The 26,716-nt window shown below is 38.4% G+C and overlaps 1 protein-coding gene across 3 annotated transcripts in view; it reads left to right on the top strand.

Annotated features, from left to right (window-relative positions):
- Positions 1-26,716, top strand: part of CHEK1 (checkpoint kinase 1) — a 43,834-nt gene that overhangs the window by 3,245 nt on the left and 13,873 nt on the right. For all 3 annotated transcript variants that reach the window (XM_066365148.1, XM_066365149.1, XM_066365147.1), the window contains 7 exons: positions 42-111; positions 14,106-14,294; positions 14,637-14,741; positions 16,402-16,497; positions 21,835-21,943; positions 22,467-22,644; positions 22,889-23,020. In XM_066365148.1, the coding sequence (XP_066221245.1) occupies positions 42-111; positions 14,106-14,294; positions 14,637-14,741; positions 16,402-16,497; positions 21,835-21,943; positions 22,467-22,644; positions 22,889-23,020 (879 nt within the window). The remainder of the gene's footprint in view (positions 1-41; positions 112-14,105; positions 14,295-14,636; positions 14,742-16,401; positions 16,498-21,834; positions 21,944-22,466; positions 22,645-22,888; positions 23,021-26,716) is intronic.

Below are 26,716 nucleotides of genomic sequence, written 5' to 3' on the forward strand. Positions count from 1 at the left end.
CTTACTAAATTTTAGTATGCTTTCCTTTGCTTTCTTCTTAGATTTATCTGCATGGTATTGGAATAACTCACAGGGATATTAAGCCAGAAAATCTCTTATTGGATGAAAGAGGTAAGTTTAGCATTTTGTCACTGCTACCTAGATTATTTTGGTATAGCCATGCAAAGCTGTTTCAAGACTTCTGCATTTTTTAAATTTCTGGGCAAAGAATCTGAAAGGTCTTGGAAATTTTAGAGACTTGTAGTATGTTTAGACTTCACAAGTCCTTCATGATATAATTGTGGATGAGATAGAGAAATCTGAGCTAGATGCAAGGGTAGCTCTCTTGATAGATAACTATATGAATAGTCTTAAATGAATTAATGAATGTTAGTTTCTTTTGGAATAGCCTGGATGTTAGCTTTGTCATGCTTGTACCTTTTTTTTTTTTTTTTTTTTAAGAATATTAGTTTGGTTTTTTTTGTTACAGAGAGAGAGGAAGAGAGAGAGCGAGAGATAGGGACAGACAGGACGGGAGAGGTGAGAAGCATCAAGTCTTTGTTGCGGTACCTTAGCTGTTCACTGATTGCTCTCTCATATGTACCTTGACTGGGAGTGGGGGGGTACAACAGAGCAAGTGACCTCCTGCTCAAACCAGCGACCTTTGGGCTCAAGCCAACAACCATGGGGTCATGTCTATGATCCCACGCTCAAGCCAGCAACCCCGCAATCAAGCTGGTGAGCCTGCGCTCATGCGGCAACCTTGGGGTTTCAAACCCGGGTCCTTCACGTCCCAGTCCACTGTGCCACTGCTTAGTCAGGCTAATCTGTGATTGGGATAAAGGGACAAGGAGTTTAGCCATATTTTTTTTTCAGAGACAGAGAGTCAGAGGGATAGATAGGGACAGACAGACAGGAGCAGAGAGAGATGAGAAGCATCAATCATCAGTTCTTCGTTGCGACACGTTAGTTGTTCATTGTTTGCTTTCTCATATGTGCCTTGACCGTGGGGCTATAGCAGACCAAGTAACCCCTTGCTCGAGCCAGCGACCTTGGGTCCAAGCTGGTGAGCTTTGCTCAAACCAGATGAGCCCACACTCAAGCTGGCGACCTCAGGGTCTCGAACCTGGGTCCTCCGCATCCTAGTCTGATGCTCTATCCACTGCGCCACTGCCTGGTCAGGCAGTTTAGCCATATTTTATGGATGAAATTGAGAGGGTGGATGGTGAAAGTTAGCTTATAGAATCAGGATCATAAAAAATGTTAACTACATTAGGTAGTGATTTCTTTGTGTTTTTTTTTTTTAATTTATTTTTTTACAGACAGAGTAAGTCAGAGAGAGGGATAGACAGGGACAGACAGACAGGAACGGAGAGAGATGAGAAGCATCAATCATTAGTTTTTCATTACGCGTTGCAACACCTTAGTTGTTCATTGATTGCTTTCTCATATGTGCCTTGACCGCGGGCCTTCAGCAGACTGAGTAACCCCTTGCTGGAGCCAGCGACCCTGGGCTCAACCTGGTGGAATTTTGCTCAAACCAGATGAGCCCGCGCTCAATCTGGCGACCTCAGGGTCTCGAACCTGGGTCCTCTGCATCCCAGTTTGACGCTCTATCCACTGTGCCACCGCCTGGTCAGGCGATTTCTTTGTTTTGTTGAATGCTGTATTTAATGCATTAGAATATTGTCTGATAAATAGTTGGCTTTCAAAAATACTTATTGAATGAATGAATTTTGCACATCAGAGAGGTGAGTCAGACTTAACAAGTTGTTTTCCATTTGGGAAAAATCTAAAGCCCAATATTTGTATTGAAAAAAGTACCAGATGAGAACATATCTTCAGTAGCAATGCAGGTTACAACAGACGACTACTAGGCAGCAAAGTTCATAATAATCACCAGTGCAATTTGGTCATTGAAAAACTGAGGTGATAATATTCAGAGTGAGAAAAATAGTCCAGCACTTCTCTGGTGTGGACACACCAGAAATAATAAGTATCCTGGGATAATACTATAGAATGCATGTGGGCCACTGAAGTACTTTTATAGGAGAATGACGAGAATGATGAAAGGGCTAAAAACTACGTATAATAAGGAATAATTGAAGGAACTCAGGAGAAACCTACTAATTGTTAAATGCAGATCTTCATTGGGTGTAAACTATACAGAAACAGTTTGGATTACTACAGCGATGACCCCTGTTAATGGGTCTGCATAAAAACTGAATAAGTTACTTTGGAGAAGAGTGAATTTATAAGATGAGAGTCAAACACTGGATTATTGATTATCAGGGACATTATAAAGAGAATTTAAACATTGCTTGGCTAGTTGAACCAAAGGACTTTTTAAAAAAATTTTTATTGATTTTAATTTATTGTGTTTACATAGATTCAAGTATCCCACCGAATATATCTCTACCCTCACCCCCATGTTCCCCTTGACACCCCCCTTGCCTCCCTCCCCCCAACACCTTCCCCCTTTCCCTCCAGGAATTGCTGTCACTAATCTCTTTCCCTTTTCTTTTTTAATAAATAAATTTTTATTAATTTTAATGGGGTGACATCAATAAATCAGGGTACATATATTCAAAGAAAACATGTCCAGGTTATCTTGTCATTCAGTTCTGTTGCATACCCATCACCCAAAGTCAGATTGTCCTCCGTCACCTATCTAGTTTTCTTTGTGCTCCTCCCCTTCCCCCTCCCCCTCTTTCCCTTTTCTGATCCCCTCCTCTCATCCCCTTGCCCCTTTCCCCTTGACCACTTTAATCTGGTCCCTTTGATCCCACCTCTGCCTCTGTTAAATTCCTCAGTTCACATTGTTCATTAGATTCCTCAAATGAGTGAGCTCATATGATATTTTTCTTTCTCTGCCTGGCTTATCTCACTTAGCATAATAGTTTCCAGGTCCATCCATGTTGCTGCAAAAGGTAAGATTTCCTTCTTTTTCACAGCCCCATAGTATTCCATTGTGTATATGTATCACTGCTTTTTAATCTACTCGTCCACTGACTGACACTTGGGCTGTTTCCAGATCTTGGCTATTGTGAACAATGTTGCTATAAACATGGGGGTGCATTTCTTCTTTTGAATCAGTGATTTGATACTCATAGGATATATTCCTAAAGGTGGGATAGCTGGGTCAAAAGGCAGTTCCATTCTTAATTTTTTTTAGGAATCTCCATACTGTTTTCCACAGTGGCTGCACCAATCTGCGTTCCCACCAGCAGTGCAGGAGGGTTCCCTTTTCTCCACATCCTTGTCAGCACTTATTATGTGTTGTTTTGTTGATGAGCGCCATTCTGACAGATGTGAGGTGGTATCTCATTGTGGTTTTAATATGTATTTCTCTAATAATTAGTGATGTTGAACATTTTTTCATATGCCTGTTGGCCATCTGTATGTCTTTGGAGAAGTGTCTATTCATTTCTTTTGCCCATTTTTTGATTAGATTGTTTACTTTCCTGGTGTTGAATTTTACAAGTTCTTTATAAATTTTGGTTATTAACCCCTTATCAGACGTATTGTTAAATATATTCTCCCATTATATGGTTTGTATTTTTTTTTGTTCATATTGTCTTTAGATGTGCAAAATCTTTTTAGTTTGATATAGTCTCATTTGTTCATCTTGTCCATTTGTTCCCTTGCCCATGGAGATAAATCAGTAAATATATTGCCGTGAGAGATGTCGAAGAGCTTACTGCCTGTTTTCTTCCAAAGATGATTGTGGTTTTGAGACTTACGTTTAAGTCTTTATCCATTTTGAGTTTATTTTTGTGTAAGTTGGTGGTCTAGTTTCATTTTTTTGCATTACCTGTCCAATTTTCCCAACACCATTTGTTAAAGAGGCTGTCTTTACTCCATTGTATGCTCTTACCTCCTTTGTCAAATATCAATTGTCCATATAGGTGTGGGTTTATTTCTGGATTCTCTGTTCTGTTCCATTGATCTGTATGCCTGTTCTTATGCCACTACCAAGCTGTTTTGAGTACAGTGGCCTTGTAGTATAACTTGCTATCAGGAAGTGTGATACCACCCACTTTATTCTTCTTTTTCAAGATTGCTAGGCTATTCATGTTCTTTTTTGGTTCCGTATAAATTTTTGGAATATTTGTTCTGTATCTTTGAAGTATGCCATTGGTATTTTAATGGGAATTGCATTGAATTTATAGATTGCTTTGGATAATGTAGATATTTTAATGATGTTTATGCTTCTTATCCATGAACATGGTATATGCTTCCACTTGTTTTTATCTTCCTTGATTTTTTTTATCAATGTTTTATAATTTTCTGAGTATAAGTCTTTAACCTCCTTGATTAAATTTACTCTTAGATACTTAATATTTTTTGTTGCAATAATGACGAGGATTGTTTTCTTAATTTCTCTTTTGGACAGTTCATTGTTGGTATTTAGAAATGCCTCTGATTTCTGAATATTAATTTTATATCCTTCCACCTTGCTGAATTCATTTATCAGGCCCAGTAGTTTTTGACTGAGACTTTAGTGTTTTCTATGTACAGTATCACGTCCTCAGCAAATAATGATAGATTTTTTTGTTTGTTTGTTTTTTTATTTCTCTGAAGTTGGAAACGGGGAGGCAATCAGACAGACTCCCGCATGCGCCCGACCGGGATCCACCCGGCACGCCCACCAGGGGGCGATGCTCTGCCCATCTTGGGGTGTCGCTCTGCTGCAATCAGAGCCATTCTAGTGGCTCATCCTCAGCACCCGGGCAAACACTGCTCCAATGGAACCTTGGCTGCGGGAGGGGAAGAGAGAGAAAGAGAGGAGGGGGAGGGGTGGAGAAGTAGATGGGCGCTTCTCCTGTGTGCCCTGGCCGGGAATGAAACCCTGGACTCCTGCACGCCAGGCTGACACTCTACCACTGAGCCAACTGGCCAGGGCCAAATAATGATAGTTTTACTTCTTCTTTTCCAATTTGGATGCCTTTTATTTCTTCTTCTTGTCTGATTGTTGTGGCTAGGACTTCCAGAACTATGTTGAATAAGAGGGGTGAAAGGGGGCACCCCTGCCTTGTTCCTGATCTTAAGTGGATTGCTTTTAATTTTTGCCCATTGAGTATGATGTTGACTATCGGTTTGAAATAGATGGCCTTTATCATGTTGAGGTATGTTCCCTGTATTCCTACTTTTTTAGAATTTTGATCATGAATGGGTGCTGGATTTTATCAAATGCTTTTTCTGCATCTATTGATATTATTATATGATTGTTCTCCTTCCTTTTGTTTATGTGATGAATCACATTGATTGATTTGTGAATATTGTACCAGCCTTGCCTCCCCAGAATAAATCCCAGTTGATCATGATGTGTGATTTTTTTCATGTATTGCTGGATCCAGTTTGCTAATTTTTTTTTTTTTTTTTTTTTTTAGCAGAGACAGAGTCAGAGAGAGGGATAGACGGGGACAGAAAGACAGGAACAGAGAGATGAGAAGCATCAATCATTAGTTTTTGTTGCGTGTTGCAACACCTTCATTGTTCATTGATTGCTTTCTTACATGTGCCTTGACTGCGGGCCTTCAGTAGACAGAGTAACCCCTTGCTCAAGCCAGCGACTTGGGCTCAAGCTGGTGAGCTTTGCTCCAACCAGATGAGCCCTCACTCAAGCTGGCAACATTGGGGTCTCAAACATGGGTCTTCCGCATCCCATTCCGGCGCTGTATCCACTGCGCCACCACCCGGTCAGGCGGTTTGCTAATATTTTGTTGAGAATTTTAGCATCCAAGTTCATCAGGGATAGTGGATATAGTTTAGTTTTATTTCTTTGTGTTGTCTTTGCCTGGTTTTGGAATCAGAATTATGTTCGCCTCATAAAAGGACCTTAGAAGTCTTCCCTCCCCTTGAATTTTTTGAAATAGCTTGAGAAGGATAGGAGGGAGTTCTTTGAATTTTTGGTAGAATTCACCTATGAAGCCATCTGGCCCAAGACTTTTGTTTGTTGGAGTTTTTTGATAACTGTTTTAATCTCATTTGTTTTAATCAGTCTGTTTAGGTTTTCTGATTCTTCCAGATTGATTTTCGAAAGATTATATGTTTCAAGGAATTTGTCCATTTCATCCAGGTTGTCTTAATTTTTTGGCGTACAATTCTTTATAGTGTTTTCTTACAATCCTTTGTATTTTGCTGTATCAGTTGTTACTTCTCCACTATCATTTCTAATTTTATTTATTTGAGTCCTTTCTTTTTTTTCTTGGTGAGTCTGGTTAAAGGTTCATCGATCTTGTCTACCTTTTCAAAGAACCAGCTCTTGGTATCATTGATATTCTGTATTTTTTTTTAGCCTCTGTGTCATTTATTTCTGTTCTGATCTTTATTATTTCCTTCCTTCTACTACTTCTGGGCTTTACTTGCTGTTCTCTTACTAGTTCTTTTTTATGCAGGGTTAAGTTTTTTATTTGAGCTTTTTCTTGCTTCTTAAGGTATGCTTGTAATACTATGAACTTCCCTCTCAGGACTGCCTTTGCTGTGTCCCATAAATTTTGAGTTGTTGTATGTTCATTTTCATTTGTTTTAAGGAAATTTTTTATTTTTTCCTTGATCTCATTGTTAACCCATTCGTTATTTAATAACATGCTATTTATTCTCCAAGTGTTTGAATGTTTTTCAGTTTTTCTGTTGTAGTTGATTTCTAGTTTTATGCCATTGTGATCAGAGAAGATGCTTGATATGATTTCAATCTTCTTAAATTTATTGAGACTCGTTTTGTGTCCTAACATGTGGTCTATCCTAGAAAATGTACCATGAGCACTTGAAAAAAATGTATATCTTGCTGTTTTAGGGTGAAAGGTTCTGAAGATACCTATTAAATCCAGTTGATCTACTGTGTCCTTTAAGGCTGCTGTTTCTTTGTTAATTTTCTTTCTTGAGGATCTATCTAGTGATGTTACTGGGGCATTAAAATCCCCTACTATTATAGTATTGCTATTTTTATTTATTTATTTTTTGTATTTTTCTGAAGTTGGAAACGGAGAGGCAGTCAGACAGACTCCCACATGCGCCCAACCGGGATCCACCTGGCACGCCCACCAGGGGGCGATGCTCTGCCCATCTAGGGTGTTGCTCTGTTGCAACCAGAGCCATTCTAGTGCCTGAGGCAGAGGCCACAGAGCCATCCTCAGCGCCCGGGCCAACTTTTCTCCAATGGAGCCTCAGCTGTGGGAGGGGAAGAGAGAGACAGGGAGGAAGGAGAGGGGGAGGGATGGAGAAGCAGATGGGCGCCTCTCCTGTGTACCCTGGCCGGGAATCGAACCCGGGACTCCTGCACGCCAGGCCGACGCTCTACCACTGAGCCAACCAGCCAGGGCTAGTATTGCTATTTTTTTTGTGTGTGTGTGGCAGAGATAGAGAGAGTCAGAGAGAGGGACAGATAGAGACAGACAGACCGGAAGGGAGAGAGATGAGAAACATCAATTCTTCATTGTGGCTCCTTAATTGTTCATTGATTGCTTTCTTATATGTTCCTTGACCGGGGCTACAGCAGACCAAGTGACCCCTTGCTTAAGCCAGCAATGTTGGGCTCAAGCTGGTGAGCCTTGCTCAAACCAGATGAGCCCACTCTCTAGCTGGCGACCTCAGGGTCTCGAATCTGGGTCTTACATATCCCAGTCTGATGCTCAATCCACTGCGCCACCACTCGGTCAGACATAGTATTGCTGTTGATCTCACCCTTTATATCCATCAAAGTCTGCTTTATGTATTTAGGTGCTCCTATATTAGGCGCATAGACATTTATAATGGTTGTATCTTCCTGTTGGATTGCTCCCTTTATCATTATATAGTCACCTTCTTTATCCCTTTGTTTTAAAGTCTATTTTGTCAAATATTATTGCTACCGCAGCTTTTTGTTCATTTTCATTTACATGAAATATTTTTTTCCATAGCTTCACTTTTCGTCTATGTGTGTCTTTTGTTTTGAGGTGGATCTCTTGTAAACAGCATATGTATGGGTCCTGTTTTCTTATCTGTGCAGCTACCCGATGTCTTTTGGTTGGAGTATTTAATCTATTTACATTTAAGGTTATTATTGATTTGTAGGTGTTTATTGCCATTTTATTCTTTAAATATACATTCGTCTTCTAGATTTCCCCCCCCCCCCCTTTGTTCTGTTTACAACAGGCCCCTTAACATTTTTGCAGCATTGGTTTGGTTGTAATGAATTCCTTGTTTGTTTGTTTTTTGTCTGGGAAGCTTTTTATTTCTCCTTCAATTTTAAACGATAGCCTTGCTGGATAAAGAAGTCTTGGTTGTAGGTTCTTGTTCTTCATTACTTTGAATATTTCTTGCCATCCCCTTCTGATCTCAAGTGTTGAGAAATCAGATGTCATCCTTGTGGGGGCTCCTTTGTAGGTGATTGACTGCTTTTCTCTTGCAGCTTTTAGTATTCTTTCTTTATCTCTTAACTTTGGTATTTTAATTATGATGTGTCTTGGTGTAGGTCTCTTTGGATTCCTCTTCAATTGGATTCTCTGTGCTTCTTGAACTTGTGGTCCCTTTTCCTTCATCAATTTAGGGAAGTTTTCAGCTGTGAGTTCTTCAATCAGGTTCTCTATTCTTCTTTCTTCTTCAGGAACCCCTATGATGTGGATATTGTTTCTTTTCATGTTGTCACAGAGCTCTCTTAGAGTTTCCTCAGACTTTTTGAGCCTCTTTTTGCAGTTCTGCTTTCGTGGTTTTGTTTATCTTATCCTCTAAATTGCTGATTTGATCCTCTGCTTCATTTAGCCTGCTATTAATTCCTTCTAGTGTAGTCTTTATTTCTGATACTGTATTTGTCATTTCTGATTCCTCTTTATGATTTCAATGTTCTTTTTGATGCTTGCTTTCCCTTTATTTAGGTGCTCATTATGTCTATCCATTGTTGCTCTAAGATCCTTGAGCATCCTAACAATCATTGTTTTAAATTCTGTATCTGGTATCTTGGTTATTTTCATCTCATTCAGTTCTTTTTCTGGGGATTTCTCTTGTTGATTCATTTGGATTGCACTTCTCTGTCTTCCCTTTTTGTTTGTATATAGACTGCTTCTTTGGGTGTGCTGTTTGTGTAGCTAGCAGAGTATAAGGTTTGTGTTCTGCCTCCAGCTTCCAGTTGTGTTGTTTCTAGATCTTCTTGAGTTGACTTCAGCTGTTTGTAATCTACTGTAGGCTACTTATATTCTGCTACTGCTTTTTTTTTGCTATTTGTGTTGGCATTTTCAATGCCTTAGCTGGGTCAGGTGTGAGGAGCTGTTCCTTAAGATACCACTCTAACAAGGGTTATTAGGTCCTGAGCTGATGCTCTCTATATCTGGCTGTTGGATGTGTCAGCCCTGGACTTCTCTGGCCGGAACGTGACACGGACCAGTGGGGGTCACTGCCTATGATGCCGTTAGCAACCTTCTTGGAGCTACAGGCGATGGAGAATTTGTAGCTGCCTCTCTGCTGGGCCCAGGTGCTATTGTAAATATCAGCTACACTCCTAGGCTGGCTTTTATCTACTCTTGGCCAGTGGGTGTGGCCTCTGTGTTCCCAAGGTGTGGTCTGCCCGCTGGCCTAAGTGCACCTCTGGTGTTTGGGCATGGGCATTGCCGGGCGCGTGGGCTGCCCCATCAACGCTGCAGCTGGGCCTGCCTGCCCGCCCTTCGGAAGTACTCAGCAGTGTGGGGGTACCCCAGCATGGCGGGGTAGCCCAGACCTCAGCACTCAAAACCTGTGTCCCTGACGTGCCCTCTGCTTCTAAGTGAGTCTTTGCTCTGACTGGAGTAGGAGAGTCTCCAGTGGGTGGGGTAATTGCTTCCCTTTGCTGCCATTGCTTCTCCCAGGAAAAATGGCCACTTTAGATTTGGGGAGTGACCCTGCAGCACAGGGTTTAGGATGGCTGTCTCCGCAGAAATCACACTCTCCTCTTGCAGCTCCAGTCCTCTCAACGCTCCCTGCTCCTGGAGCCCTGGGTAAGTGGCTGTGAACAAGGTTTTCTGTGTGGTTCCTTTAAGACGGTGCCTGGGTCTGAGAGTTCTGTCTCCCTCTCACAAACAGTAACCTGGCTCTTCTCTCAGCTAAATACTGTCCGTATGCCTCTTGTAATCTCTAGGGCTCTAGGCTGAGGCTCTGGTCCTGGGGCTGAGGACCCACAACTCTCTGGGCAACCCACCCCACCCTGAGAATTCCTCTGGGCCATCGCTCGCTCCTGGGAGCGGGGCAGCCCTTTCCGCGTCTCCACCCTTCCTACCAGTCTCAGTGTGGTTTCTTTGGTGATCCTTGATGATAGATTCCTCATAGTTTAGTCCAAAGTTGGTTTTTCAAGATGATTGTTTCCAAGTTAAGTTGTAATCCACTTTGGTTCTGGGAGGTGGGAGTTGTAACATCTGCCAACTCTGTCGCCATCTTCTGGTCCCCCGAACCAAAGTACTTTTAAGATCTTGTCCAATCTTGAAGTTTATTTTTTCTGGCAATATTACCCACAGAAGTAACAGTGTATTTGTCTTATTAACCTCTTTCTAACTTTTTCCTGAACTCTATAATTGACTTTCGTATAAAGAGATAAATTAAGAAAAGCCAGCTTATATAAATAATAGAGATGTGTATATATAATAATATCTGGAATATGAAAACTTTGTTCCCAAATTAAAAATATTGGAGTTTTTTTCCTCTCTGTAGAGATAAAAGATAATCATGAGATAAGATTAAAAGTATAAAGAAGAAAGTGAAAAAACCACTAAAAACCCCAAGTCAGTTACAACTACTGTTAATATTTTGGTGACTATCTTTTAGATAACCTTCTATTAACTCATCTATTAACCTAGCTATCTAAGATCCTCTTTCCGTTATTTGGCCTTCTGCAAGTTGTTTCATAAGGCACATAGCAAAATTTTAGATATTTGGGAAATTTGATATATGGGAAAAAAGGAACTACAGAATGGCCTGTTGATGAATCCTGAGAAATGAATGCACAAGCTGGGAGAATTCCCTTTGCTTTTTTTAAAAATTCTGTTTCCATTACTTTTTGAATCCTAGATGCCTATAATCAATTCTTCTCTTTCTTCATCTACAAATTAAGTCCTTTTTTGATTAAATGCAGGTTTCAAGCTACATAAAATCCTCTGGTAAAGAGGGATTAAAAACAAAGAAAAGAGAGATTGCATGTCTCTAAATATGAAGTCATCTTGTGTATTCCTTCACAAGGGTATTTCCTTTTTTCTCAGAAGTAACCACACTCCTTAATTTAGAATTTATTATATGTACTTCTCTAACTTGAGTATTATGTTGCAAGCTTAACAAAACAACAAAATACAAGGAGTACTGTGGTCATCCATTAGTATTTTCAGTGAGTACTACTTATAAGTAATTTAAAACTCAATTTCAGTGCTTGATTAAAGATTATGTCACATATAGATATTAAAAGGTAATTACAGTTGCTACTTCCCAACTCAAATACAGGTAAACATCATCGACGGCTTACATATTAAACAAATATAATTAATTTTTAAAGAATTCCCTATTATGGGACAGTTGTTTATAGCTTTAAAAGCAAATAAAACAATGATGACTGTTCTATAAATTTGCACATAGACCCAATATAAAAATTGGGGCATGTGCCTGACTGGTGGTGGCACAGTGGATAGAGAATCAACCAATGAGGTCCCCAGTTCAAACCCTGAAGTCACCAGCTTGAGCACAGGCTCATTGGGCTTGAGCTCAGGGTCACCAGCTTGAACATGGTATTATCAACTTGATCCCATGGTCGCTGGCTTGACCCTCACCCCATCAAGGCACGTATGAGAAGCAATTGTGAACTACACTAAAGTGCTGTCACTATGACTTGATGCTTCTCATCTCTTCCTGGTTTCTCTCTTGCTTTAAAAAAAAGATAAGGTCATGTTATAATGAATATTTGTTCTTGCCTTTTTTCTCACTTTTATCCAGTTTTGTGTCAGTACATATATATATATATATATATATGTATACACACACCCTTTTTATTTTATTTATTGATTTTAGAGAGAGGAAGGGAGAGGGAGAGACAGAGGAACATTGATCTGTTCCTGTATGTGCCCGGACTATGGATTGAACTGACAACCTCTGCATTTCGGAATGCTGCTCTAGCTAATGGATCTATTCGGCCAGGGCTGGATATACCTTTTTAAAAACAATTACTTATATAGTTTTATTGTGTACATGTATTATAAGATTTAATTGTTTCTTTACTGATAGGTATTTAAGTTATTCACAAATAATACTGCTATGAAAATCTTTGTGAATTTGTGTGAGTATTTCTGTGGATATTGTAACATCCACTGGGTACAAGAACAAACGTCGGAGACTTTCAGGAGTATAGATGTAACTTTATTGGCCAGTTTTACCTGCGCAGGGGCAAATTCCCGAGGTGTCCAGAGACACTGTGCTCACAAGGAGCTGCAGATGGGAATCACACCTAGCGCTCACAGCTAAATCTTTTTATAAGCCAAGCAAGCAAGCCTAATACAGAAGCAGATGTGGCGGTAACCTATTTGCTAAGGGGGCTGCACATAGCATAGCAACAGGGGCTGGGGTCTAGCTCATTGGCGAATTCCAAACCTAAACTTCTGATAAGGGTCTTTTAACCAATAGAATGCAAACGTTTGTCTCTTTTTTTTTTCTCTCTCAGCCTCCCAGAGTCCCTATCTGTCTCTGCTTCTTGAACGACCTTGGGCATGTTATTCCTAACAGAACAGGAGCAAGACCTGCCTATAACCCTTAAGTTCCCTGTTCCATTAGTGCCCTGCTTATTTTCTGATCTTCTCTTGGTCCTTACAGATATGATCCTAGAAGTAGAAATTGCTAGTTCAAAGAGTGTGTGAATATTTCAGATTTTGACATCTTTTGCCAGGTTGTCCTCTGAAAAGGTTGAATGTAAGGAATCTTTCTTAACTGCTAAGACGAGATTAGATTCATTTTCTGTAAAATTTTGTAATGTTCTATATTGCCGTAACCTTCACAACAGTTGTCTGTTGTTAGTCTTTTCCAGTAATTTATTTAACCACATTGGCTAGCCCAGTGTCACACTGTTACAGTAGACATTCACCAAGTATAGGTTAAATGGAAAGTTCTGCCTGTATTTGTGTGTATTGAAGATGGGAAGTTAGAGTGGAAATTTGCTTTTCTGGTTGGTTTTTTATACAGAGTTCTTTCTCCTTTTGTAAACTCCTTTGACAAGAAGTTCTGGAGGTTTGTGGATCTTTAGTTTTGGCAAGTTTTTAAGTACAAGGGTGAGCAAAAGTATGTTTACAGTTGTGAGAATGTGAAATATGGAGTTAATAAAGCTATTGAAATAATCGTAACCTGCATGTCATTTTTCATATGAACAGTTGTAAACCTACTTTTGCCTTCCTCTGTATTTTCTTCCTGCCAGCAAGGTTTGTTTGCGGCTGGGAATGTTGGTCTAATGTTATTGATATGTCTTTCCTGCCTGCTGCCCAACCCAATAAAGGGCTTGGCTCAGCTTTTAAGCTAAGTCTGGAGTGCCCTTTTCCAGAATAGGTCCTTTTTTTTTTACTTCAGTATCTTTCTTTAATCTGTTTTGTGTATTTGATGATATTTCTCTTAAATTAACAGAAACGATGAGTCCTTTCACTAATTTTAGCTAGGTGATGATGAGTTATATTTCTTTTGTGTGTATGTGTGACAGAGACAGAGACACAGAGAGAGGGACAGATAGGGACAAACAGAAAGAGAGAAAGATGAGAAACATCAACTCTTCATTGCGGCACCTTGTTCATTGATTTTTTTCTCATGTGTGACTTGACGAGTGGGGTGGCTACAGCAGACAGAGTGACCCCTTGCTCAAGCCAGCAACCCCAGGTTCAAGCTGGTGAGCTTTGCTCAAACCAGATGAGTGCACGCTCAAGTGACCTCGGGGCTTTGAACCTGGGTCCTCTGTGTCCCAGTCTGACACACTATCCACTGCGCCACTGCCTGGTCAGGCAGGTTTTATTTCTTTAAAAAATATATATATATTTTTGGTCATTTTAAGGTAGAGTAGTTCTACAAACCTTAAGTGATACCAGTGATTTTCTAATAAAACTTTAGCTATTTAAGTATATCTAGTTACAAAACATTTTTATCCAGTGCCATCTCTTTTTCCTTTGGTTTAGATAACCTCAAAATCTCTGACTTTGGCTTGGCAACAGTGTTTCGGCATAATAATCGTGAGCGTTTATTGAACAAGATGTGTGGAACTTTACCTTATGTTGCTCCAGAACTTCTAAAGAGAAGAGAATTTCATGCAGAACCAGTTGATGTTTGGTCCTGTGGAATAGTACTTACTGCAATGTTGGCTGGAGGTAAGAGCTTCTGTCCTATGGATAGATAGATTTCTTAAACCAAAATAAATAAAATAAACCAAGGGCATCCATATTTATATGACACTATTTAAATTATTTATAACCAAATTGGAACTTTACTCCCAAAGTTTTTAAAATATGTATAGCTACTAAGTGAAATACCATAATAGTTCTCACTTTTAAGATGCATGTGAATACTTTTGAAAAGAGTTGGTATTCTTAGTATGAAAACCATTGAGTTAACTTGGAGGAAATGGATTTGTATTATTGATTATTTTCCATTGGAATGTTACTACTTAATGATATGAACACTCAGAAAACTGGGACTTATTTTTTTTCTAGAATTGCCATGGGACCAGCCCAGTGACAGTTGTCAGGAATATTCTGATTGGAAAGAAAAAAAAACATACCTCAATCCTTGGAAGAAAATTGATTCTGCTCCTCTAGGTAACTAGGTTATCTTGATTAAAAGTACTGATTTCTAGGATAATGAAGATAGTGGTATATGATTTTTTGTTCTTACATTAAAAATTTTTTTAAATGGTCATGTGAATAATCCATGAACCTTGTAGATAAATTTTAAAATAAGTAAAAAACTTTTAAAAACTAGTCCTATAATCCCTCAGAAATAACTTCTATTAATATTTTGATGTGTTTCTGTACTTTGTTATAAAAATATATAAGTATATATATTTGTTTTAGGTATACTATTTATAAGTATGTATGTTTTTACAAGAAATGAGATGATATTACACATAATATTTTATAATGTTTTTTGTGTTAATGCTTTATGAACTTTTTTCATGACTAACTATAGGTCTCCATCATTGTTTTTAAAGACTGAAGGTCTTCTGCTGTATGGATATTTCTTATTATACTCATCCAATTCACTTTTATAGAGATTTATATTTTTTCTAATTTTTCACCATTATGAAAGAGATATGATCATCTGTATAACTTCATTTTTGCATATACCTTTAAATTATTTAGCTAAAATAAAATCCCAGAAATGGAATTTCAGGGTCAAGGATGTATGCACTTTTTAATTATTCTGGTTTACTTTGCCAAATTGCTTTTCAAAAAGTTTGTGTCATTTCATCACAGCTTCATAAATTTACATTAAAAAATATTTAATCTAAGAGACCTATAAAAATATATTCACTTGTTTTTATTTTAAATTTAGTACCAATGAGGTTGTATATCCACTATATTTATTAGTTTTTTAACGTATTTATGAGGTCTTTGCATTTATTTACTTATATTGAACTTATTGGGGTGCCATTGGTTAATAAAGTTACATAGGTTTCAGGTGTACAGTTCTATAACACATCATCTGTATACTGTATTGTATGTTCACCACCCTAAGTCTGGTCTCCTTCCATCACTATTTATCCCTTTACCCTCTCCTACCTCCAATCTTTGCATTTATTACAAATTTTTCCCACGATTTATCATGTATTTTTATTTTGTTTGTGCTGGTTTGAAATGCATATAATTTTATATTTTTACTTATTTAAATCTATTATCTTGTTCTTTGTGGTTTCTGACAATATTGTCATGTTTGGAAAGGTCTTTTCTACCTTGATACTAGGGGGAAAAAATCTCTTATGTTTTCATTTGTGTTTTTATGGATTAATATTTTTTATTTAAATCTTTTGTCTATTAGAAGATTGTTTTGTGGTGGGAGATTATATGAATTCTTTATCAATATAATTAAGATACCTCAGGATTCTGGAAAGTAAAATTTTTTTTATAAAACTATTTGAATGAGGACTTGAAATTAGAACAAGTTTGGTATTGAAAATGGATGAGAGGTTTTTTTTAATATCACCGGGGGAAAAATATTTCTACCTGACTCTTATGCTACTATTTACAAATAACGGAGAATCAAATCTGGGCAGAATATTCTAAAATATAGACAGTAGCAAAACACAACTGCATGAAGTTAAAGCAATAATTTAATAGCTTTAATAATTTATTTTTTCTCTTCCTCAGAGGTAATATTTGAACATAAGATCAAGAGAGAATGTGTTCTGTATCACAAGCTATAGACTTTTCTAATCTGCATGACTCTTTTATAAATGTTGTCTTACTGGTTTGTTTTCAGCGCTGCTGCATAAAATCCTAGTTGAGAATCCATCATTAAGGATTACTATCTCAGACATCAAAAAAGATAGATGGTACAACAAGCCACTCAAGAAAGGTAATATCCTTAAAACATAAGTACTTTTTTTCTGTGAAAATAAAGAACTTGCAGTCAACAATATATGTGATAGCTTTGATCTCTGCCCTCATGGAGATTATGATGTGTGACAGGAAAAACAGATGTAAAAAATAAGTTTATGTTTATCAAAAATTATATAGTTGAAAGTCAGGGCACTATAGCTAAATGTTTGGCCAAGTCTTAAGTGACAGAGCTTGTCTTTCTGAGGAAATCACATTAAATCTAAGATTTTAACATTAAAGGAATATTAGCCAGATGAGTACTAGCAAGATAAGTGGTAGATTCAGAACTTAGGAAGCAGCCTTTAGAATGTTTTGGAGCTTAGAAAGTGGTGCATTGAGGACCTTGAAAGAAGAGTGGTACAGCATGGACCATGTTTGACCTTTCTGTCCTTGTTTCACAAGTGGTTAGCACAGTGTGTGGTATGTTGTAGGCAATCAGTAAGTGTTTTTGAGCAAATGACTCAACAGAGAAGGGGAAGATGGAAAGAGGTTTGAGATGAGGCCAGAAAGGTAAATAGCTCCAAGTTATAGAGGAGGACCTGTAATCTACATTATGAATTTTGTGCTTTCCTCTTAAGGGTTTTGGGGAAAACTTTGAGAGATTTTAAGTGAGGAAATGGCATGATCAGATCTTTCTGGCTACTTTTTCCCCATTGCTTTTGATGTTTTTCATCCTAGATATGAGAAGATAATAACTGGACTAGGTTAGGGACAATGGAGTTGGAAAGAAGAGAGAGATTCCAAAGAAATTTAAGAACTATAATTGACAGGACTGGTGGTTGTTATATGCAGGAAAGGAGGGAGAATGCGGAATCAAGGATGATTCCTTTCTGGTTTGAACAACTGTGTAAATGGTGATACCATTTACTGGAATGTAGCTCAGGAGGAAACAGATTTGGGGGGAAATTTTATTTGATTTTGATCATGTTGAGTTTGAGAAGTTAAGTAAAATTGTCAAATAGGTATGTGTGTGTGTGTAACTTAGGAGACAGGACTAGGCTTGAGATGCTGATTTAGGTGTTTTCTTCTAATAGACAGTAATTTAAACTGTGGTAGATGAAATTGAGTGTATGAAATTCTAGGGAATGCCAATATTATTTTTTTTAATTTTCCACTGATTTGAGGAGGGATGAGAGAGAAGAAGGGGAGAGAGAGAGAAGCATGAACTCCTTGTTCTACCTAGGTGTTCATTTAGTTGAATGAACTCAGTGATTGTTTCTCATATATGGCTTGACTGGGGATTGAACCCCTGACCTTGGTGCACCAGAAGGATGTTTTATCCACTGAGCGCCTTGGTCAGGGCCAGGAATGCCAACATTTAAGTGGTGAGTGGAAGCCAGGGACACAGAAAAGCTTGTCCATTAGATTTCATACTATGGCAGTTATTCATGACCTTGGCAGGAAGTTTTGTTAGAGTTGGAGAAAACTCTAGTGCAGTGGTTCTCAACCTTTCTAATGCCGTGACCCCGCAATACAGTTCCTCATGTTGCGGTGACCCCAAACCAAAAAATAATTTTGGTGGCTACTTCATAACTGTAATTTTGCTACAGTTATGATTCGGAATGTAAATACCTGATATGCATTATGTATTTTCCGATGGCTTTAGGCGACCCCGCCGGGGTTGCGACTCACAGGTTGAGAACCACTGCTCTAGTGTATAGTGTTTGTACAGTGACCAGTCTAAAAAAGGTAAGGAAGCAGAGCATAGCCAGCTCATTCAAGAAGTTTGGCTGAGAGAAGACAATAGGTGGAGACAAATGAGGAATTTTTAACCCTTCTCGGAATGTTTCTTACCTTTCACCTTATTTTAGTTGAAGCCCACCTCTTCCCTAAGATACTGTTTCCTTTCAAATGTTAGATGTTTTCTTTCCCACACTCTCTGTTCCCTTGGATTTGGGAGTGGGGCAACTGTCCTCTTTTTTCTTCATTATCACTTTCTTTTCTTATTCCTCCTCCCTTCGTTTCTAATTTCATTATCAGACTCTACTACCACCCACTATTCCCTACTTGTTATAATCAACTTCTAGTCCCCAAATTAAAATTCCTGCCACATTGTCACTCTCTCCAACACAAATCCACATAATTTTTGTCATGATTCTTGGTGATTAAAATATTCATCCTGCCCTGGCCAGTTGGCTCAGTGGATTTGGATAGAGCACCAGCCCAGCATATATACATCCCAGGTTCAATCCCCTGTCAGGGCACACAGTAGAAGTGACCATCTGCTTCTCTCCCCCACCCTTCTCTCTTTCCCTCCCACAGGCAGTGGTTTGGTTGCTGTGAGTGTCAGCTCTGGGCACTGAGGATAGCTCGGGTGATTTGAGCATCAGCTCCAAACAGGGGTTGCTGGGTGGATCCCAGTCAGGGCACATGCGGGAGTCTGTCTCACTGTCTCTGCCTCTCTCACTTAAAAAAGAAAATGAAAAAAAGAAATAAAATATTCATCTGTATGATCCTTTTGCTTGACCATTGCTAGTCTGATGATCTTTTCTTCAGGTATTCTGCTCCAAACACTAGTTGTATTTTTTTCTCCTCCCTCTAGTACCCTGACTCCAACAATCCTTTGATACTCTCTGGACTGGCAATCCATTAATTCTATTTCCTTTTCATTATCTCTTATCTATACTCTCCCTAAGTCCTGAGTTTCATCCTATTTTAAAGCCTAAGGTCAGTCACTGTAATACTTGTTTACATTCATCTTCAACTTCCTTGCCTCGTTCTCTCTTCAGCATTCTTTTTTTTTTTTTTTTTTTTTTTTTTTTTTTTTTTTTTTTTTTTTTAATTCATTTTAGAGAGGAGAGGGAGAGAGAGAGAAGGGGGGGAGGAGCTGGAAGCATCAACTCCCATATGTCCCTTGACCAGGCAAGCCCAGGGTTTTGAACCGGCGACCTCAGCATTTCCAGGTCAACGCTTTATCCACTGCGCCACCACAGGTCAGGCCTCTTCAGCATTCTTATTGCGCAAAACCTAACCCAAGTTTGGTCCAGTTCTACACTTATATCTGTACAGCTCATTGTAGCTGGAGAAGAACATAAAACAATGTTCGCTTTAAATTCAGGATCACTAATCTCTGGTTGTCCCTTAATTCTCCTAGGCAGTCGGAATGCATTTCCCTACTTTCATAATGCCACTCCTAAGTCATATCATTATATTTTATTTTCTCTTCAACTCCTAATATCTCTTCCCTATGCTCAGTCTGTTGGTGGCAGTACTTCCTATTTCACTGGGAAATCAAAGCAATCACAAGAAAACTTCCACAAACTCTCGCCATCTCCACCCACCTAATTGCCTCTTTGCTCGTATAATCTGCTTTCTCTCCTGTTGCTATGGATAAATTGTCTGCTCCAGAAATAAGCCAACGCTTTCTCTTGTGCACTACACCAGTTCTCTTTTGCCTACTCAGGAACATTGTCTAGTAATTACCCTTTCTTTCTTTTTTTTTTTTTTTTTTTTAATTTTTTTTTAAATATTTTATTTATTGATTTTTAGAGAGAGGGGAGAGAGAGAGAGAAGGGGGAGGAGCAGGAAGCATCAACTCCCATATGTGCCTTGACCAGGCAAGCCCAAGGTTTCGAACCAGCAACCTCAGTGTTCCAGGTCGATGTTTTATCCCACTACGCCACCACTGGTCAGGCCTACCCTTTCTTTCTTCTGCATCATTAATTTTGTCCTCTCTACTGGATCTTTCTCATCTGCATACTAACATGAAATTTCTTCCATCTTACTGCCTGATATATAGTAGGCTCAATAAAATATTTGAATGAATGGATTAGCAAATAACAGTCTTAAACTTTAGTATGTTTAAATGGTTTGCGGACAGATCCAGTTGAGTGGAAGAGGCTGAAAAGAGAGGGAATAAAGGAGCATCTAGGTCCCTGAGGTGACAGGAGAGTATGGGCTCAAGTACAAGTAGAGGGATGAACATTTGATGGGAGAAGATTGGTAGGAATGCAAATAAATTGACAGATTCGGTACTGCAACTTGAGGGAGTTTCTAATGACGTTTATTTTCTTTGTGAAATATGTGATGGTATCATACTGTTAAGAAATGAGGTGCTTTAGGGAGGTCTGGGAAATTGACAATAGTGCAGAAATTTTGAAACAATCATTGTGGAGAAAAAGAGGGGAAACTGACTAGAGAAACATAGGACTGACTGGATGTTTAGGATCCAGCTGAGGGTAGTAACCATGAATTTATAGTGGCATCATTTTCTGTATAATGCTTATTCTTATTAAAGGTTTTCTAGTGGAGCAAGCAATGTTGGTTATAGCAGATGCGTAATTGCTATTAGAAATTATTTTTTATTCTAAAAAGTTTTGATCCTTTAGCTTAGGTCTGTCTTTTTTTTTTAAATTTTTTTATTTATTTTTAGAGAGGAGAGAGAGAGACAGAGAGAGAGAAGGGGGGAGGAGCTGGAAGCATCAACTCCCATATGTGCCTTGACCAGGCAAGCCCAGGGTTTCGAACCGGCGACCTCAGCATTTCCAGGTCGACGTTTTATCCACTGCGCCACCACAGGTCAGGCTTAGGTCTGTCTTTATAGAACATTTTTCTATTACAGGCAGTCCCCGGGTTACGAATCAGATAGGTTCTGTAGGTTTGAAAATGTTCAAGCATTTGCAGGCACAGAAAGGTGAAAATAATACTATATTAAGACAAACATCTGTCTAAGTTGCATTTCATAGGTAAATGTACCTGTTCCAACTTACAAATTCAACTTAATAACAAACCTTCAGAATCTATCTTCTTTGTAACCTGGTATCTGCCTATACCATAAATGGTATCATTAAGATTATGGCATTGTACTCCACACTTGGAACATACTTATGATCAGGATTTGTGTCAATTTACAAATGAGTCCTAGTAAGTTCATAACAACCACATTTCTCATAAAATCATGTAGAAGGAGCCAGTATTTGGTGTAAATATTTTGTGTTGAATAAATTCAGATGTAGTTTTACTTTTTCAGGTTGCCAGTTATGTTAATTAAAAATATCTGTGTGCTCTGGCCTGTGGCAAGTGGATGAATCTCTGTCCTGGGACCCAGAGGTCACCAGCTCTATCCCAAGGGTGCCGCTGAGACCCTGCTTAGGGCTCCACCACCGAGATCGCCAGTTTGAGCCTTGGTCAGGGCTTATATGAGAAGCAATCAGTGGCACAACTAAATGGAACAATGAGTTGATGCCTCTCTCTCTGTCTTTCTGCCTCTGTCTCTCCCCCCGCCCCCACTCCACCACCAAAAAAAAAAAGAGTATCTTCATAAAAGACTTAAAATCATTTGTATTTATTATATTTATCTATTTTTTTTTTTTAGGGGCAAAGAGGCCTCGAGTCACGTCAGGTGGTGTATCAGAGTCTCCTAGTGGATTCTCTAAGCAAGTTCAATCCAATTTGGATTTTTCTCTAGTAAACAGTGCTTCTAGGTAAGATTAATTAATAAAGATCAAGTACCATATTTCCCCATGTATAAGGCACACCTTAATTTTGAGGCCTGAAATTTGAAAAAAATGTATTACATAAAGTTATTGAACTCAAGTTTTATTCATTACGAAATTTATACAACTCCTCATCACTGTCAAAACTCCCATCCATTAGCTTGTCCCTATCAATGTCTAATGATGAATCACTGTCTTCATATATTGCCTCGTCCTTAGTTTCATCTATGGCAAAAAAGCAGGAAATGCAAGTAAAAAAAAAAAAGTACAACCACTGTTTAAGACACACCCAATTTTTAGACCCCAAATTTTTTGGAAAAAAGTGCATCTTATATATGAGGAAATACGGTAGTTGTTAAAGATAATGTTCCTCTTGGAAAGTAATACATGTATATATTTTAACTTAATAATGATTATCAGTTTTATTGGTGTAAAAATGGTAATGTGATATAAAAAAGACCTGATATATTTTATCTAATGATATATTTTTCCCCATATCTTAATGCCTCAGTGAAGAAAATGTGAAGTATTCCAGCTCTCAACCAGAACCACCAACAGGTCTTTCCTTATGGGACACCAGCCCTTCATACATTGATAAATTAGTACAAGGGATCAGTTTTTCCCAGCCCACATGTCCAGATCATATGCTTCTGAATAGTCAGTTACTTGGCACCCCAGGATCCTCACAGGTAAGAGAATTTAGTTTTTCAAATAAATAATAGAAGCCATGTATTTTTTTTTGTCTTAAAGTCTATTTTTAAGACTTTTAACACTTTTAATTTATACAGCATTTTTTGACAAGGGGGAGGGATAATTAGAGACCTTTATGTATAAGAACCTTAAATCACATGAAAGAATTTTCAGACTAAATAGTTATATGACTGCTTTTGATGATACCAGATTTATTTTTGCTTTTCTTTATTTGACATGTAGAACCCCTGGCAACGCTTGGTCAGAAGAATGACACGGTTTTTTACCAAATTGGATGCAGACAAGTCTTACCAGTGTCTGAAAGAAACTTGTGAGAAATTGGGCTATCAGTGGAAGAAGAGTTGTATGAACCAGGTATATATTTCATTGATTTAAGAAAACTGTCATCATATGTTTTTAAAATATAATTAGTTTAGTTTTTGAAAAAGAAATAGTTGAAATTGAGGAAATTTAAGTAAAATGTTTTTTACCTTAAGCCTGACCAGTCAGTTGCGCAGTGGATAGAGCATTGGACTGGGATATGGAAGACCCAGGTTCGAGACCCCTAGGTTGCCAGCTTGAGCACGGGCTCATCTGGTTTGAGCAAAGCTCACCAGCTTGGACCCAAGGTTGCTGGCTTGAGCAAGGGGTTACTCAGTCTGCTGAAAGCCCCCGGTCAAGGCACATATGAGAAAGCAATCAATGAACAACTAAGGTGTTGCAACGAAAAACTGATGATTGATGCTTCTCATCTCTCTCTGTTCCTGTCTGTCTGTCCCTATCTATCCCTCTCTCTGACTCTCTGTCTCGGTAAAAAAAAAAAGAAAGAAATAATATTTAAGACTTCTCTAAGTTATTAAAAATATTGAGACTCATTATTTTCTTAAAAACTATGCTTAAATTTTAACCATAACAATTGATTCTTCTTTGAAAGATGCATACACTAACAGTCTCACACTTCCTCCATGTCCTGTTCCCACCTATCAATTTTTTTTTATATTGTTATAGCATATTTGTAACATTGACATTCTACTGCCTTTAGGCTTTTCAAAAATCTTAATATCATGAAAAACAAATGGAATATTTTCTAATATTAAGGAGACTAAAGAGGCCTGATAAATAATGCAATGCAGGATCTTTCACTAGATCAGGGATAGTCAACCTTTTTATGCCTACCGCCTACTTTTGTATCTCTGTTAGTAAAATTTTCTAACCGCCACCGGTTCCACAGTAATGGTGATTTATAAAGTAGGGAAGTAACTTTACTTTATAAAATTTATAAAGTAAGAGTTACAGCAAGTTAAAGCATATAATAATAATTACTTACCAAGTACTTTATGTCAGATTTTTGCTAAGTTTGGCAGAATAAATCTTTATAAAACAACTTACCATATAGTTAAATCTATCTTTTCATTTATACTTTGGTTGTTCCGCTACTGCCCACCATGAAAGCTGGAACGCCCACTAGTAGGCGGTAGGGACCAGGTTGACTACCACTGTACTAGATGGTGACTTTAAAGGAAAAAGCTGTAATGGATGTATTGAATCAATTGGGGAAATTTGAATATGGATTTATATTGGGTAATGTTTTTGTGTCAGTTTCAAATATTTTGGGTATGATCATAAAATTGTGGTTTGTCAGAGAATGTCTTGGTTCATGGGAGAAACATGTTGAAGTGAAGTATATGTTGTCTGTTACTTAGTTTTTAAAAATACAAAAACAAGCACATAAAAAAGTACAATTATATACATACTTATCTAGGTCGATAAAGCCAGTGAAGGGTATAGCATTATTTATTATATGGTTCTTTCAGTTTTCCTGTAGATTTATAAGCTTTAAAACCTAAAAGGAGGAAATGCTGCTCTGCAAAAATCTGCAACCAGCCCAATTTTTCTCTCCCTTGTGAGGATAATTCACTTTTTTTTTAAGGTAAAATTCACATAACATGAAAATTATCACTATTTTAAGGTGTACAATTCAGTGGTTTCTGGAATATTCACAAGATTGTACACTCATCATTATTTAATTCCAGAACATTTCATCACCCCCAAAATAAACTATATAATTAGCAGTCACTTTTTATTTCTCTCTTCTTCATTTCCTGGCAACCACTAATTTACTTTCTGTCTCTGTGGACTACCTGTTCTGGACAGTTCATGTAAATGAGTGTGTCTGCTTTTACTTAGCATTATGTTTTCAAGGTTAGTCCATGTTGTGGCATTTATCAGTACTTAGAATATCTTTTATATGGGTCAGTATATTTCATTGTATTGGTAGACTACATTTACTTGTTGATGGACAATTTTGGGATGTTTATACTTTTTGTCTTATGAATAATGCTGCTATGACCATTCTTGTATTTTGGTTTCCAAGGGCTGCCATAACAAAAGACCACAGATAGAGTGTCTTAAACAACAGAAATTTATTTTCTCGCAGTTCTGGAGATTGCTGTCCAAGATCAAGGTCCTGGCAGTGTTGGTTTCCTTTGAGGCCTCTCTCCTTGGCTCTTAGATGGCCACGCTCTGACTGCCTATTCATATGGCCTTTTTTCTCTATATCTGTCTCTGAATGTTAATTTCCATTTCTCTGTGTGTGTGTGTGTGTACGTGTGTGTGCGCGTGTGTGTGTGACAGAGACAAAGAGAGAGAGACAGAGAGAGGAACAGACAGGGACAGACAGACAGGAAGGGAGAGAGATGAGAAGCATCAATTCTTTGTTGCAGCACCTTAATTGTTCATTGATTGCTTTCTCGTATGTGCCTTGACCAAGGGGTTGGAGGGGGGCTACAAAAGAGCGAGTGACCCCTTGCTCAAGCCAGTGACCCCGAGCTCAAGCTGGTGAGCCTGTGCTCAAGCTGGTGATCTCAGGGTTTCGAACCTGGGTCCTCTGCATCACAGTCCAACGCTCTGTCCACTGCATCACCACCTGGTCAGGCTTAATTTTTGTTTCTTATGAAGACACCAGTCAGATTGTATTATGACCTACCTAATGGTCTCATTATTAACTTAATTACTTCTTTAACAGCTCAGTCAGTCTCGCCTGACCAGGCGGTGGCGCAGTGGATAGAGCGTCGGACTGGGATCCTGACGACCCAGGTTTGAGACCTCGAGGTCCCCAGCTTGAGTGCGGGCTCATCTGGTTTGAGCAAAAAGCTCACCAGCTTGGACCCAAGGTCGCTGGCTCCATCAAGGGGTTACTTGGTCTGCTGAAGGCCCGCGGTCAAGGCATATATGAGAAAGCAATCAATGAATAACTAAGGTGTCGCAATGTGCAGTGAGAAACTGATGATTGACTACTTCTCATCTCTCCATTCCTGTCTGTCTGTCCCTGTCTATCCCTCTCTCTGACTCTCTCTCTGTCTCTGTAAAAAAAAAAAAAAAAAAAGGCTCAGTCTCCAAAAAGAGTCACATTTGGGCTAATGGGCTTCAATGTACGAATGTAGAAGGGACACATTGAGCATATGACAATTTTTAATTTCTTAGGTATATAGCTATGAAGAGAATTGCTAAAGCATATAATAACTATTTAATTTGGAGGGAAACTGCCAAGTAGTTTTCCAAAGCAGCTGTACCGTTTTACATTCCTACCAGCAATGTATGAGGGTTCCAGTTTCTCCACTCTGTCGACATTTCCTAATGTCTGTTTTGATTATAACTTTCTTTGTGTGTGTGAAATGTTATCTTATAGTGCTTTTGATTTGCATTTCCCTAATGACTAATGATGTTAATCATTTTGTCATATGTTTATTGACCATTATATACTTTCTTCAGAGAAATGTCTGTTCAGATCCTTTGTTTGTGAATTAAGTTGTTTCTTTTTTTACTGTTGAAGTGTAAGACTTCTTTATATTTTCTGGACAGATCTTTGTCAGATACCTGGTATGTTAATATTTTCTCCAATTCTGTGAGAGAAATTCTCCCATTTTTACTTTTTTGTTAGTGTCCTTTGACCTACAACATTTTTTTAAAAAATATTTTATTTATTGGTTTTAGAGAGAGGAAAGAGAGACATGGGAAAGTGGGGAGGAACGGGGAAGCACAAACTTGTAGTAGTTTCTTTTCACATGTGCC

This window comes from Saccopteryx leptura, chromosome 2, assembly GCF_036850995.1.
Source record: "Saccopteryx leptura isolate mSacLep1 chromosome 2, mSacLep1_pri_phased_curated, whole genome shotgun sequence".
NCBI classification, from domain to species: domain Eukaryota; kingdom Metazoa; phylum Chordata; class Mammalia; order Chiroptera; family Emballonuridae; genus Saccopteryx; species Saccopteryx leptura.